Genomic DNA, 15950 nt, shown 5'->3' with positions numbered 1-15950 from the left:
TTTACATCATCAATGACATTCGATGAAAAGAAATTCTTAATGTTAACGTAAAAAAAGAGTATCAATGTTCTTCCTTATGGTTCTGCTTTTTGTGTCTGAGAGAATCTTCCTTACCCCAAGGTCATATAGAATCTCCTGTCATGTCTTCTAAAACTTTAACAGTTTTGCCTTTTATGTTAGTCTTTAATATACTTGGAACTGATATTTGCGTATGGTGTGAGGTAGAGATCCAACTTCATTTTCTCCCATATATTTACATTTATTGATCAGCCAATCCTTTCCCCATAGCTATATCTGCTCATCATTAGTCATGTTTCCCTATGAGTGGGTCTGGTTCTGGGCTCTCTACTTGACCAAATCTTTGTTAATTAATGCCTTGCAATAAGGTTTTATGATTTTCTCCACAAAAGACCTGTACTATCTTCTATTAGATTAACTCCTTAAAATGTGTGTTTTTTTTTTTAATTTGACAGACAGAGATCACAAGTAGGGAGAGAGGCAGGCAGAGAGAGAGGGGGAAGCAGGCTCCCTGCTGAGCAGAGAGCCCAATGCTGCCAATGCGGGGCTCGATCCCAAGACCCTGGGATCATGACCTGAGTCGAAGGCAGAGGCTTTAAGCCACTGAGCCACCCAGGCGCCCCTCCTTAAAATGTTTTAACACTATATTTTATTACTAGTGTAATGGTAGTTTTGTTGTTATTTACTAAAAAAATTTCTTTTTAAGATTTTATTTATCCATTGGAGAGAGGCAGAGTGAGCAAGCGAGAAAGAGAGCACAAGCAGGGGGGAAGGGCAGAGGGAGAAGCAGATACTCCACTAAGCGGGAGCCCAAGGTAGGGCTTGATCCCAGGACCCCGAGATCATGACATGAGTGAGCCAAAGGCAGATGCTTAACTGAATGAGCCACCCAGATGCTCCTGTAATGGTATTTTTTAAAAACTGTGATTCCACTTAACTGTAGGATTCCAAGTTCAAGACCAGGTAAAACTAATCTATGCTGTGAGTAATCAGGACAGTGGTTATTCTTGATGGGGGGTCCTTACTAGAAGGTGTCAGGAGAGATACTCTTGGGCAGGTTGATGATAGTCTCTCTCGATTTAGGCACGAGTTACATGGATGCACCTAGTCTGTGAAAATTCACAGAGCTTTATACTATGATTTGTGTATTGAATTTCTTGTTTATTTTTATATTGACTATTTCATAGATATCAACTCTGTCAAACTTATTAACCTTAATAGTCGATCTCTAGATTCATGTGAAGTTTTTAACTTCACCAGTTCTATCATTTATAAGTTATCATTGTCTCTGCCCTGACTCCTCAGACTTTAAGATCCAGGAGGGCAAGATTTTCCATCGGTTTCGTTCACTTCTATATCCCTAGTGCCTGGAGCATGTGGACACATGGTAGGTCCTCAGGAAATATTTGTTAAATGCAAACACCAAAAGAAACAAAAAACAAAAACAAAAACAAACAAAACCAAAAAAACCCCAAAAGAATGAAAGAAGGAATAAATAAAAAAATGTAAAAAGATGCCATTAAAATTTTTTAACATGTATTGTTGATTAAACACATATACACAAGTACACTAGGTGTTGAGTGTTCTGTTTTGTCATTCCTAGAGTTTTTACTTAAACACAGAGTAACAATTTTTTAGCCATTTACCTTTTTTCCTTTAAAAATTTTTTTATTATGTTCACTTAGCCACTGTATAGCATATATTATTAGTTTTTGATGTAGTGTTCAATGATTCATTAGTTGCATATAACACCCAGTGCTCATCACAACATGTGGCCTTCCTTAATACCTATCACCCAACTACCCCCTTCCCCCCAAACCACCCCTCCTCTGAAACCCTCAGTTTGTTTCCCTGGATCCATAGTGAGGGTAACAATTTTTTTTTAAAGATTTTATTTATTTATTTGACAGAGAGAGATCACAAGTAGGCAGAGAGGCAGGCAGAGAGAGGAGGAAGCAGGCTCCCTGCCGAGCACAAAGCCCAGCACAGGACTCATTCCCAGGACCCTGAGACCATGACCTGAGCCAAAGGCAAAGACTTAACCCACTGAGTCACCCAGGTACCCGAGGGTAACAATTTTTAATGGAGGAATACTAGAAAGACACAAGCTACTAACACCTCCTTTCAGTACTTGGATCAACACAATAAATAATGGAGATATTATATATATATATATCTTTTTAAAAAAATTTATTTATTTTTTGGACGCATCTTAGGGAGGGGAGGAATTCCAGGGAGACCTGGGGGGAGGACTAGTAACCCAGGCAGAGAATTTACCAGGGAGGGAATGGGTGTGGTGCTAAAGGCCTTTTTATCTCAAGACTGCAATGAGAAATAGCAGTTAGAGTAGGATTTGCCCAAGACCTCAAGGCCAAAGGAATAAATACAGCGCTGACAGGAGGAGGTGGATTAAGGTTGAGATAAGGAGGCCACTGGCTGCTGGCAGAAAAGGCTGAAAAGTATGTTACACCGTGGGTAAAGAATGTCCATTCTTGGGGCACCAGGGTGGCCCAGTGGGTTAAGTGTCTCACTCTTGTTTTCAGCCCAGGTCATGATCTAGGGTCCTGGGATGGAGCCCTGTGCTGGGAGTCTGCTTGAGATTCTCCCTCTCCCTGTCTGCCCCTCCCCCCTCTGCACACCTGTGTGCGTTCTGCATCCCCCACCTTTCTCAAAAAAAATACATTTTAAAAAATGTATTGAAAGGCAGGGATCACAGTGTGGGTGAAACGCAGTACAGCGGCATCTAACCTCTCCTAAGGCACAGCCGAAGGCCGGCTGGGTTCAAACACCAGTTGTAACCAAAAATCTCCCAAAGCACCCCCCACCCCCAGGAACAACCCCTCCCCCAACCCGCCCCGAACAAATAAGACCAAGAGAAGGAAGCGTACAATTTTATCCACTGTGAAGGAATATTTAAATATGTGGTTGTTTAAAAATGAAAAGAAAAAGGTGAAACGAGTTCAAACATAGAAACGTGAGATCATTTTGAATGAAAAACCATAAAACGAAGAGGGAAAGACAGCAACGGGAGAGAAAAAATGATCCATAATAGGCACACATGTCAAAAGACATGAGGAGGTTTTGGAAAAGTTGTAAGATCAATACCCAGATATGTCTGAGGGGTCGAAGGTTCTGAGTAGAAAGGGGGTACCCTGGGTAGCACAGACGGAAAAACAAAGACAAACAGAGGGGCTGGTTTCACTAATAATTAAAGTAACACGAATGAGAGCAACTGTGGGCGAACCTTTATACACATAAAAATGATTAATCAATGTCAGCAGAGCTTTGGAGAAATGTATCCACCTACACGTCGCACTTGGCAGCATAAATTAATTCTTTATCTTTTTAAAAGATAAATCCACCTGTGTACACATTCCACTGACATAATCCAAACGGAAAGATGATCTTTACAATAAATTTTAATGGAGCACGTTGTGTTATTCATAAAGGCCAAAGAAGAAAAAGAAAAGCAAGGAAAAGAAACCATTTCAAATGCCCAACAGCTGGAAAATGATTGAAGGAAAGATAATACTTTAATGAAAATGGAATGCCAGGTGATTGTTAAAAATATTATGTGGGCAAAGTATAAAGAGAGAACAGAAAATGGAAATACAGATACATATATATTTGGGTAACATATATATTTGGGTATCATTCAGTGATAAAACAGCTTGGTGTTTTTAGAAAATGGGATTTTTTTCTGCTGTGAAAATATTTGAGAGTATAATAAAAATCCTTAAGTTAAAATAAAAAATAAAGAAACTTAAAAAGAGACTACATACCAAAACTTTGGGGAAATCATTTCTTAAGCATATATAACCGACCCGTTTCAGTATTATTATGGTGCTTATGAAGACAGCAGCTATTAAAAACATAGTAATTATTCCTCCTATTCTGGCAGATTCTGATGACCCTGTTGATGAAAAAAGAAATGACTTTATTTCAAAATAAATTCAATAAATGATCACAGATGGGAATAAACACACATTGGACTGATGGTGGAATGAGTTATCAAACAAGCAAATGTCACTATTATTAAACACAGAAGAATGAATGAAAAGTAATCCAAGTATACATAGCTTCCAAGGATAAAAGCGGCAGATTTAATTTTTCAAATTAAAATGTCTTCCAGCTACTTTCTTTCTCTTTTTAAAGATTTTATTTATTTGAGGGAGAGAGAGAACACAAGCTGGGTTAGGGGCAGAGGGAGAGGAGGGAGAAGCAGACTCCCCGCTTAGCAGGGAGCCCCCCCACCCCAAGACCCTGAGATCATGATCTGAGCTGAAGGCATACGCTTAACTGACTGAGCCACCCGATGGTCCTGTCTTCCAGTTTTAATGATGTTCTATGACTACACTCTCCAACACAGTAGCCATGAGCTGCACATGACTCTTTAAATTTAAATTACCAAAACTGAGGGGCACCTGGGTGGCTCGATTCTGGAATTGAGTCCTGCATTGGGGGGGGGTGTCCTTGCGCAGCAGGGAGCCCACATCTCCCCTGCCTGCCGCTCCCCCTACTTGTGCTCTTTCCTCTCTCCTTTTCTCTCTCTTTGTCAAATAAACAGATAAAACCTCAAAAAAATTAAATTAATTACCAAAGTTGAAAAGAAACCCCACGAAACTCAGTTTTCAGTCATTCTGGCCACATCTCAAATGCTCCATCGCCACCTCTTAGTATTGTTAAAAAACAAAACAAAACAAAACTCCGGGCCCCAAATGGAGTCACTTATGCCTGGCCCATACCACACGGGGTCTCAACACCTAACCGGATTGCATTTTCAACCTCCCCCGGGACTGTAATCTTAACTGGTCATTCTGGAATTTCCTGCTCAGCACGGCAAGGTAATCCACCTGATATAATAACTTTCTGTCCCCCAAAGGGAGGTGACTTCACTTGAAAAATCTTTTTTTTCGGTGTGACTTCCTTGTCCTGATTTTAAAAACCCTTCCTTTTCTGTAGCCCTCTGGAGCTCCTCTCTATTTGCTAGATTGGATGCTGCCCGATTCCTGATTTCCAAATCGTTCAACAGAGCTAACTAGGTCTTTAAAATGTACTTGAATGTCTGTTATTTAACAGTATACCCTACAGGCAAGGAGAGGTGGAAGAGTTTGTCTGAAAAAAACAACTGGGTCATTCTGAGGCTGGACTTCGGCCACATGGGGTTCTACTGAACCCACTCTGTCCTACTGAGTGCTCCTAAACGTTCTCATCAGTATTCCTTTTGGAAAATTTCAACTTTCTGACTGCAAGTGGCTTTTTAAATTTTTGTTTTTCTATCTTTGCTGCGGTGTAAGCTCCACGAGATCAGGGATATTCAATTTTACGTGTGTGTGTGTGTGTGTGTGTGTGTGTGTGTGTGTGTGTTTAAAATATTTTTATTTATTTGACAGAGAGAGAGCGATCACAAGTAGGCAGAGAGGCAGGCAGAGAGAAAGGGGGAAGCAGGCTCCCTGCTGAGCAGCGAGCCCAATGTGGGTTTCAATTCCAGGACCCTGAGATCATGACCTGAGCCGAAGGCAGAGGCTTTAATCCACTGAGCCACCCAGGCGCCCCTCAATTTTATTTGTTTTGGTCCCTGCCATCTCCCCAGCATCTACGAGAGAACCCAGCATACAGTAGGTCCCCAATAAATATTTGTCAAATGGATGGACACAGCTTTCCCTCAAGGCCTTCCGGAAGGAGCCAACCAGTTAATTTGGGACTTGACCAGAAGGGAGACATTTTTCTAGATCTCTGATCTAAACTCCACCCAGATGAGTACTCCCCTAAGACAGCAGTGTTCACCCCCAAGTCTGAGGAAGTGAACACCAGTCCCAGGAGGTCTGTCAAGAATCTCCCACCATCTGAACCTGTCTGGTTCCCAGGTTGGGCTAGTTGAATGTAGTTCAGATGACAAGTCTCCACAGTGAGGAGTCCATGTTATGTGAACCTACTTGGTTTCGGAGTCTCAGACAATAAGAATTGAGACATCCAATATTTGGATTGTGAAGGACACCTGTACTTGCACTGTCTTGGGTAACGATACAAGAAGGGAGGCTGATTTAATATGCAAAATATGTGCTCACACCATGTAAAGACAAAATGACGTGACAACATGCTATTGCATGACTGTTTCTTAGCAGGTAAAACAGAAAAGTCGGGGGAGAAACTGAGTCATCACAGAGCATGTCAACCTCCAAAGAATGTGTGCCTTTGGTCTCAGACTTACACTCATCTTCCAGGTGGGGACTGAGTTCCTGCACTCATCTTCCAGGTGGGGACTGAGCTCCTGCACTCATCTTCCAGGTGGGGACTGAGCTCCTGCACACCACCGTCTGTCATGTCATACTACTAATTTGTGTGTTTACTGGTGAGATTGTGATTTCTAATAATAATAAAAAAAAAATCTAGTTGGTCTTTGTCCCCAGTTCCTGGCACAGGGCTCTGAAATTTCCTAGGAATTTCCTAAGTGATAAGAGCAAGGAGGGTGAAGGAGTGTCTTTTGTTGTTCACATCCAAGCCCTTTTTGACCACACTTGATTTTACTGTTAAGGAGATGACTTTTGGAAAGCCCCTAAGGATGGAGGCTGGTTGCCAGGAGAACCAACTGGTGATTACAAGGTTGGAACTTTCAACCCTACCCCTGGACCTCTGGGGCAAGAGAGGGACTGGAGGTTGAATTAATTGCCAGTGGCAAAGGATTTAATGAATCCTACCTTTGTAATGAAGTCTGCATAAAACCCTTAAGAGACAAGGTTCTGAGGGCTTCTAGGTTGGGAAATTGCAGGGGGGAGTGGTGTGCTCCCTTTAAGAGGACAGAGAAGCTCCCTGCCCCTCCCCTCATACCTGGCCCTATGCAGCTCTTCTACCCAGGCTGTTTCTGGGTCATATCCTTTTGGAATCAACCAGGAACCCAGTAAAGAAATTGTTTTCCTGAGTTCTGGGAGTCATTCTAGTGAATGATCCAACCCAGGGAGGGGGTTGTGAGAATCTCCAATTTACAGCTGGTCAGTCCAACACTCAGGTGACAACTTTGATTGCAACTTGCATTTGGAATGGCAGTGGGACAGTCTTGTGAGATCGGGTCTCTACCTCCAGGGAGACAGTGTTGGGTTGAGTGAAATCGTAAGACCCTGAACTGGTCTGGGAGGATGACTTGGAGTGCAGAAAACCCCCACACCAATGGAATACACAAGTATTCCATGAGGAGAGGAGAAAACAGTTTCTCCAGTCCATTAGTTTTGTTTGTTTATAAGATCATGGTATAATACAAATACAAATAAAAAAATAATAATATAATAAAACATCTGGTCTTTGCCCCTAGTTCTTGGCACAAAACACCAGTTTCCTGAGTGATAGGAGTGTCTTTCAGGGACCAAATCTGAGTTTATGCTGACGAGGCAGGGCAAGAGGGTGCTGGAGAGCTCCAGGATGGGGGCTGGTCACCAGAAAAACCAACCTGGTGATTAGAAAGTGGAAACGTCTAGTCTCACTGACCTTAGGAAAGGGAGAGGGGCTGCCGATCGCATTCAGTCACTAATGGATGATAGTTTAATCAATCACACCTACGTAATGAAATCCAGTACAAACTCTGGTCAGCAAGGCTTGGAGAGGTTCCAAGCCGGTGGACACATGGAAGTACTGGGAAGTTGACGCCGCCTGACTCCGAGGGGACAGGAGCTTCTGCCCTATTTAAATGTGAAGGGAGGTCATGGGAACCTCTGGATTTGTAGCCAGGCTGGACAGAAGTTTGGGTGGCCTCCACTAACTCCAGAGAGTGTCAGAAATTAACCAAATCGGTGGACACTGAGCTGATGTTGGAGAATTGGTATGAGGACATAAGTATGTAACTTTGCTTGGAGTTCACATTTTTGTAAGAGCTACAGGCATAAAGAATTTATACGCAAGTTTAGGTTTGCCTGTATTTGACTGACACTCTAATAATGATTGAAGCTAATGCTTTTTCCCTTTAAAGGTACATTAAAGGAGATATTTCTTCCTTTAAAATTGGTCTGTGTGTCACCCAACCCTGAGGAACACAGGAGAGTAAAGTCACAAGGAGGAACTTCATGTGTCAGGCAGTGTGGACCGTAGGTCACTTAACCCACAAATAAGCCACACCCGTGACTGTTCCTTCCTCTGGTCTCACCTTACTGTCTGTACTCTACTAAATGAGAACGTTAAAGAAACTCTAATGGGGGCTGGGAAATTCTGAAAGGCTTTCTTGATGGAGATGTTCACTTTTGGCAAAAACAATCAGGGAACTTGCTACTTCCTGGGCAAATCAGCGGCAGCGAACTTTCCTAAGCCTGATTGGTCTCACTGCAAATTTCTCCGTTTGGGGGAAGGCTCGGGAATTATGCTGTTCACTGTTCTGATGCCTTTGTAACAGAAGGACTTCTCCATCTTCCTCAGGGACTACCTCAGCCACACTAGTGAGTGTCCTTCCACATGCGAGCGATAGCCCATCTTCCTGTGAGGCAGGCCACAATGATGAGCCACACCCGACCTCCATAATTTGACCCTTTGATACCTCTGCCTATAATTGCTTCCAGCATCCCTCCCTCCTCCAGACCTTGGCTTGAGTAATGGCCAAGCTAAGGGTTCCCAGAACTGAATTTCATCCTGACTCCCTGAAATTAAAGCATTTCCATTTCAGGAGGACTTGGCTTTATAAAGGTAGACACAGAACTGTCCCTCCAGTATGGCACCTTCAAAGGGACTCCATCACTTGGCTGAGACTGACCAACAGAACACGTCACTGTGATGGGCTTTCAGGGGAAGAGATAACTTCCGTGCTCCATGACTTTCAGATTCTTCTCATTAAATATGATTTCCCACAGAGCAAAAGCGACACATGAATTTTTAAAAACTTATACCTGTGTCCCATGCAGGTTGAAGGAGGGTACATTTTACTGGTGATCTGCGTATTGCTTCCAGGTTTCTAGGCATAAAATAAACAGATACACAGTAGTTTGTGTTCGGAAGTAACTTGTCGATGACGTAAGTGAAATTTCCAGTGACGTTTTCATCTAGTGTGGGGTTATGCTGTGAAAAGAAGCCAAAAATCAGGAAGACTTTGAGGGAGAATTTCGTTTAGAGGCAGGTCTGAACAGTATCTTTGGGGATTCGTCTTCAAACCTTGAACAGGGATAAAAATATCATTGGCTTGATGGGAAAAGGATTAAGTTATTAGGGACCAGGAATTGATCGTTCAACGTACACTTTCAAACCACGAAATCTAGTCTAGCAACTTTGTTTTATAAATGAGTAGAAAAAGTTTCAACAAGGAATAAAGGTTTCCATGATGTCATTTTTACAAGATTCTTTTGTCTTGCATTGAGATAACCCAGCAAAAATGAAAAAATAAAAAAAGATTATCATTTTTCATTAATGATATGTATCTACCCCTCAGAAGTACTTTCATACATATTAATGAATGGGATTTTTAAAATGGTCTGCAAAGTGGGCATTCTCCGCATTCTCCAGATGATGAAACTACCGCTCAGAGTGGTTAGGTAACTTTCCAAAGCCACACAGTTTGTCTGTGGCAGACCTGTGGGTGCTGTTTAATTTCTTATCTTTTCCCTTAAAACACCTTGCCTTTTCCTTCTCATGTAGTTCTGTTCCATTTTGGAATTAAAGAGATGATACGAAGGTTGTTCTTCCAAGAAAAACAACTTCTGTGTAATGTTTTCTAGTTCTCAAAATACTAGCAGTTCTATGAATTAGGATTTCCAGCAGCTCAAATATGGCCTTCTGTCATAATGTTTTTCAGCAAGTTTCTGTTTAGAAGGAGGAAGAATTAAAAAAAGAAAGAAAGGAGGAGAGAAAGAAAGAAAGAAGGAAAGCAAGCAAGCAAGCGAGCGAGCCCTAAAGAACTAAAATCTCGGGGCACCTGAAATCTCATGCATGGCCAACAAGCAATGAAGAAGGAAAGGGGGAGAGAAGTAGAAACTTCCTGGAAGAGGAATAGCCAGTGGTAGCCGAGAATATCTAGGTCCCACACCTGGTGTTGCCATTGTGTGATCTTGATGAAGTGTGAGATGCTTGCTTCCTGTTTCCCTAAGCAAGCAGACATGCCCCTGAGCCTGACTATTTTGCCCTACCGTGACTCTGACTCGTGCCTCAGACGCCCAGTCCTGCTCCGAGCCAAGGTCAACCCCTTCTTGTGCTCATCGATCCTCATCTCCTCTACAGTGTGGCTCCGCCAGTCCCCCTGGGACGTTCCATCTGCACATGAACGTCCTGTTACTTCTTCCATTTTGAAGTGTCCCTCCCTTGACCCCACTTTCCACCACAGAGTATCTCTTCTTCTCTTGATAGAAAAACTCCTTAGAAGAATTAGCTCACCTCACTATCTCCAATTTTTCGCTCCCTTCTCTTTCTGGAATCTATTCCTACCAGATCCTCACCCCAACATTCCACCCAAGTCACTCTTATCAAGGTCACCGGGACTTCCATGTGGCGAAATCCAGTCATCAATCCATAGTCTTCCTCTAACATGTCCCATTTATAGCATTTGACCCAGTAGGTCACTTTCTCCTTCCAGAACTTTCTTCTCTCAGCCACCAGGACATCACTCTCACCTGCTTCTCCTCCTACGCTGCTGGTTACTCCTTCCCAGTCTCTTTTGCTGTTTCCTCATTTGCTCGATCTCTCCATTTTGAGTCCTCTGGGACTCTGACTTTGGACATCCTCTCTCTGCATATCCGCCTCTGGATGACTTTGTCTCTTCTCAAGGTATTAATACACACCAAGAAGCTAAAGACTCCCGTGGACATCTCTCCAGCTAGAAGCTCTCCCTGAACTCCAGACTTGGAGCCTTCAACTCCTGCTCAATATCTCCTCCTGGATGCCTTGTGGGCACCTCAAAATGGACATACACAATTCCAAGCTATTGAGATCTAACCATCTACCTCCTCTGTCCGTAATCTACCCTATTTTAATGAATGGAATGGAATGGAATGGAAGCTCCATCTATCCAGGTGCTCCTGTCTTTTTCTTCGCCATACCACACATCCAACCCATCCAAAAATACTGTCAGCTCCACTTGCAATACATATGCAGAATTTGACCACTTCTCTTTACTGCGAAGAAGTCCAAGCCACCACCAGCTGTCACCTGGCTTCCACCAGGAGCCTCTTCTTTTTTTTCTTGATCTAATTTAGTCCAAAGACTCTTTTTCTTTAATGAAGAAGATGCACACTACCACCATTTTCCCCTTACAGTGTTGTCAATATCCTAATAAGCATGGCACTCTTATTTTAGAAATAATAATCTCAAGCAGAATTAACAGCTCATGGATTGAATATAAATTAGATATAACTGGATTATGAGCTTTAAAGAAACTTGATACAGTCTCTGAGCTACATAAGCTTATTTCTTCCCTCTGTTATTTTTGTGCCCTTCTCCTAATCAAAGGATTAGGGTGTTGATTACAATCCAAGTTGATATTAAAGGGAAAATTATAGTTGTATAATTTGCTACTTCCTACTGAGTAGTAACCATCATAATAGCCTCTTAACTGATCTTCCAAATTCTACCTTTGGCCCCTATGATCTATTCTCAATACACCAGGCAGGATAACCCTGGAAAAGGCTTGGGTCCTCTAGCATCTTCATGACACTCTGAAGTCCCACAAGATCTGAGCCCCATTGCCTCCATGACCTCACCTCCTTCTATTTTCCTGTCTTGGTCACTCTATTCCAGCTCCCCACTGTTTCTCAAATCCACTGGGTCCACTCCAGCCTCAGGACCTTTGACTTCTGGTGCCCTCTACCTGAAAAGCATGTGCCCCTGTATCCTGCAGGTTGGTATCATGTACAAGGGTTTACACTTGGCAAAGGGCTATGCCCATGTAAGCTGCTCAAGCAGAGGCCACTTTCATTCATTCCACCATTTAGAATTTTGCCCCAGTTTGTACTGAAATGAGTCTGTTCTCTTGGTCTACACCACACTCCTTCCTCTTTCCTGTGTGTTCCCTGATGTGTGTGTGACTTATTCTTCGAAAGAAGACCACACCACTAGGCTAAGTCAACATATTTCCACAATGAATGAACTATGGAGACTTCTTCCCTTTAGTCAGACCCCGTTGCCTCAGCCTCTTTATCCTTAATTATTCTAGTCATTACAAATGTCTTTTTTTTAAAGATTTATTTATTTATTTATTTATTTATTTATTTATTTGACAGACAGAGATCACAAGTAGGCAGAGAGGCAGGCACAGAGAGAGAGGGGTGGAAGCAGGCCCCCTGCTAAGCAGAGAGCCCGATGCGGGGCTTGATCCCAGGACCCTGGGATCATGACCTGAGCTGAAGGCAGAGGCTTTAACCCACTGAGCCACCCAGGTGCCCCACAAATGTCTTTTTTATAAAGAAAAACATATTCACAGCCAACTCAGAACTGTTTTGACCACTTACCTTCTTGACAATCTCCCCTGACTGTTCTTCGATGGTAAGTGATAGGTGAAACTGTAATAGTTCTTCTAGTATCTTGGGAAGGACGGGTGGAAAATTCACATTGACGTTAATGTGGTCGGTAAAGTCAACAATATCAAACTCTGGTGGTTCCAAAGATACTGTTCAGAAAACAAAATCAGAAACAAATCCCAATGTCTAACCGTACTGTTCCCAGTGCTGTAACATAACCTGACTTCTTGATAGCTATCTTCTCTTTAGCCTGCCTAGGGTCCTAGTTGAGGCATGGGTTGTCTTTGTTTTATTTTATTTTATTTTTATTTTTTTAGATTTTATTTATTTATTTAACAGAGAGAGAGATCACAAGTAGGCAGAGAGGCAGGCAGAGAGAAAGGGAGAAGCAGGCTCCCTGCTGAGCAGAGATCCCAATGTGGGGCTGGATCCCTGGACCCTGGGGTCATGATCTGAGCCGAGGGCAGAGGCTTAACCCACTGAGCCACCCAGGCACCCCATGTCTTTGTTTTATTGGTGAAAAACTGAGAATAATAAAAGTGGTGTGATTTGCTTAATGGAGAAATGGAGGACAGGTTTGGGGATGGAAGTCAGTCTTTCCCAATTTTCAGGCTGTATTCTAAACACGAAAGTAAAAATGACTTCTTTTCGTATTGTAATGATATCCAGCTGTTGTAGAAATAGCAGAAAACACAGTAGACAACTGTCTCTGAATGTTGTTAATCATCGTTTGTCTACCGTGTGTCCATTGCATATATGTATATAAACTGAACTAGTGTAGACACACACACGCATCTAAACTAAAATTAAATCATTCTTACCCGCAGTTTTGCATGGAATATATTGCACTTAACTCATCTCATAAACATATTAATGCATATTTATCTCCATTGAGGGCTGGCCAAATGGCTTGTGGGTTGGGTTTCTGTACAGCCTGCCAGCTCAGGGTGTTTTTAGTTCTGAAAGGGTTGTAAAACAGTGAAAGAAGAATTGGTGACACAGTGTATGATGTGTGACCTGTAAAGTCTAAAGTATTTCTTTCCTGGCCTTTTACAGAAAGCTGGATGACCCCAATACTCATTGTGGTTGCTTCTGTTCTGCTAAGGGGTTGGTTGTACCGTAATTTCACTGATTTGCTATTTTGAATATGTGATTGTCTCTACACTTTCTGAATAGAATCATTGTGTCAATGAGCATTCTTGGAGCTAAATCATGACATTTACCATGATTGTTCTTTAGGGTGAATTATTTTTTTTAAAGATTTTATATATTTATTTGACAGAGATCACAGGTAGGAAGAGAGGCAGGCAGAGAAAGATGGAGAAGCAGGTTCCCTGCAGAGCAGAGAGCTCGATGCGGGGCTTGATCCCAGGACCCTGAGATCATGACCTGAGCTGAAGGCAGAGGCTTAACCACTGATCCACCCAGCTGCCCCTGGGCTTTTCTTTCTTGTTTTTTTATACACACAGATATGTATATTTCTACACACACATAAACATACACACACCATTCCAGTGAATTGCCCATTCAGGATGTTTGTTACAGTGCGGATTTGGTCGTTTTCACTTTGGTAAGCACGTATGCCTGAGTGCACATCACACAGCCTTTAACAGGGAGCTGAAATGGAATCTTTCTCTTGGAAACCGGTTGCACAGTAGGACACTGAAGAAATGCTGGAGTCTGACTGAGGACTACTGACCCTGGGACTGTTAAGGCAAGTGCCATAGGGAGCTGATTCCAGTCACAGGGGAAGAAGAGAGAGGCAGACCCACTCTCGGGCTCTGGTCTTCTCTGAGACTGGGCACGGGTGTAGGTAAGAGACTGGGTTATGATCTGGGGGAGGGGTTGCAGTGTTAAGGAAAACACTGGCCCAAAGAGTTGAGACAGCTCAGACACAGGCCATCTGGACCTCACTCTCTACTTCCCAATGGGTTCTGAAATATACCAGAAAGTAGCGGCCATTGCTGCCGGGATGCCTGCCTCACTCAGGCACAGAGGAATTCTCTCCAAAGTATTGATCATCATCCCACTTTTTGGATAAGAAAACTGAGGCTCAGAGAGGCAAAGTAAATACTTCACAGTTCCAGAGCTAGGAAAGTGCCAGGGTCAGGCGTGCCCTGAGTCTGAGACATGCTTTGCCGACCTTTCTGCTTCATGATCAAAGCAAGTATTGATGATGATGGAGATGATCAAGGGAGATCTACTCACTGTATGCCGCCAGGAAGAAATCGATGAAACACGTGACCAGCGTTGTGTTCCCCCTGAACCCGTCAACTGTGACGGCGTACGTCTCGGGCAGGACCTCCCACACATCCGTTAGGTCACAGAAAGATGCTGTGATATTTGAACAGTGCTCCACAATCTTCACACCGTCTGGTCTACTTTGAAAGGAAAATGAATGACAAGAGGAGAACTTCAGTGTTTATGTGATGAGAACCCACTAACTGTACGCCCAGCTTCTTCGTTTTGTTATGGCTCTGCCCAAATGTCATTGTATCAAGTCGTCTTCCTTAACCGCCTCATTTAAAATGGAAATACACCTTACCCCACCGTGTCCACCCTTTCTCTCCTAATCCCTCTCGCCCGTCTTTATTTTTCTGCACGCTGTTTACCAGCACCAACCACATTACGTCTTTGTTTGTTTTCTGAGATCCCCGCCTACTTTCAGAATATCTGCTCTAGGCCTCAGGAGGTCAAGGACTTGGGTTCACCATTCCACCCCTGGCATGCAGGAGGTATTCAGTAAATATTTGCTGGATGAATGAGTGAGCAAACCCTTATGCTGCTGTGGGAGAGGCCCCAGATCTCCCTGTGTCCACACAACAATCATGAGTGTCCTCCCTGAAACCCTCACTCCCTCTGAGGATCACACGGTCCAGTCCCGAGTTAGCCCGTGCTATGTAGGGACAGCAGAGACATCTGATTTCTTGAGCTTCAGAAAGGTAAGTGGGTGGTACACGTGACCGCCTAACGCAGAGAGAAACTAAGACTTTGGCAGGCACCAGAGAGACTCGCAAGAGGCCTTCTACTGGGTCAGTGAGTGGCAGTAACAGCTGTTAGCCAAATAAAAAGCAAACAAAAGAACATTGGGAGGGGTGACTGGATCAAAGCAACCACTCAGAAGGGTGACATCAGACATTGGAAGAAGAGAGCCATTGAGGGCTCCTTCCATTATGTTATTCATCTTTGGACACTCGGCTCAGAGAAGCTGAGTTCTGTGCCCCAAGATGACGGCCCATCAGTGATCAAGCCAGACTGTGGACCTGGGCCTCTCCTGGTCTGGGCCAGACAGCTTTCTGATGTGCCACACGGCTCCCTGAGTAAAGAAACGTGGACCCAATATCAATACGGTCGCCAGGTCTTTGGATTCCTGTCCTCAGAAAACAGCGTATTCATTTGTTCATTGACTGTCCAATGAGTTAGAGAAATAATCGTGAAAACCACACACAGTGATTATTTTGCTTCTGCGGCTCTGACCTGCAGAGATGATTATAAATACAAGTTTTGTCAAAACCAGTT

At 43.2% G+C, this 15950-nt stretch overlaps 1 protein-coding gene across 2 annotated transcripts in view; it reads right to left on the bottom strand.

Annotated features, from left to right (window-relative positions):
- The window catches only part of IFNAR2 (interferon alpha and beta receptor subunit 2), a 32667-nt gene that overhangs the window by 3071 nt on the left and 13646 nt on the right, over positions 1-15950 (bottom strand). Inside the window, exons 5-8 of one of the 2 annotated variants that reach the window (XM_046003244.1) lie at positions 14640-14812; positions 12423-12580; positions 8880-9048; positions 3801-3931 (exon numbers count right to left, since the gene is read on the bottom strand). In XM_046003244.1, coding sequence (XP_045859200.1) covers positions 3801-3931; positions 8880-9048; positions 12423-12580; positions 14640-14812 — 631 coding nt within the window. The remainder of the gene's footprint in view (positions 1-3800; positions 3932-8879; positions 9049-12422; positions 12581-14639; positions 14813-15950) is intronic. The other variant, XM_046003245.1, reaches the window with a different exon arrangement.

Source organism: Meles meles, chromosome 4 (assembly GCF_922984935.1).
Source record: "Meles meles chromosome 4, mMelMel3.1 paternal haplotype, whole genome shotgun sequence".
In the NCBI taxonomy this organism is placed as follows: domain Eukaryota; kingdom Metazoa; phylum Chordata; class Mammalia; order Carnivora; family Mustelidae; genus Meles; species Meles meles.
Note: the sequence above shows the minus strand (reverse complement) of the source record. Positions and strands in the feature narration are given on the sequence as shown.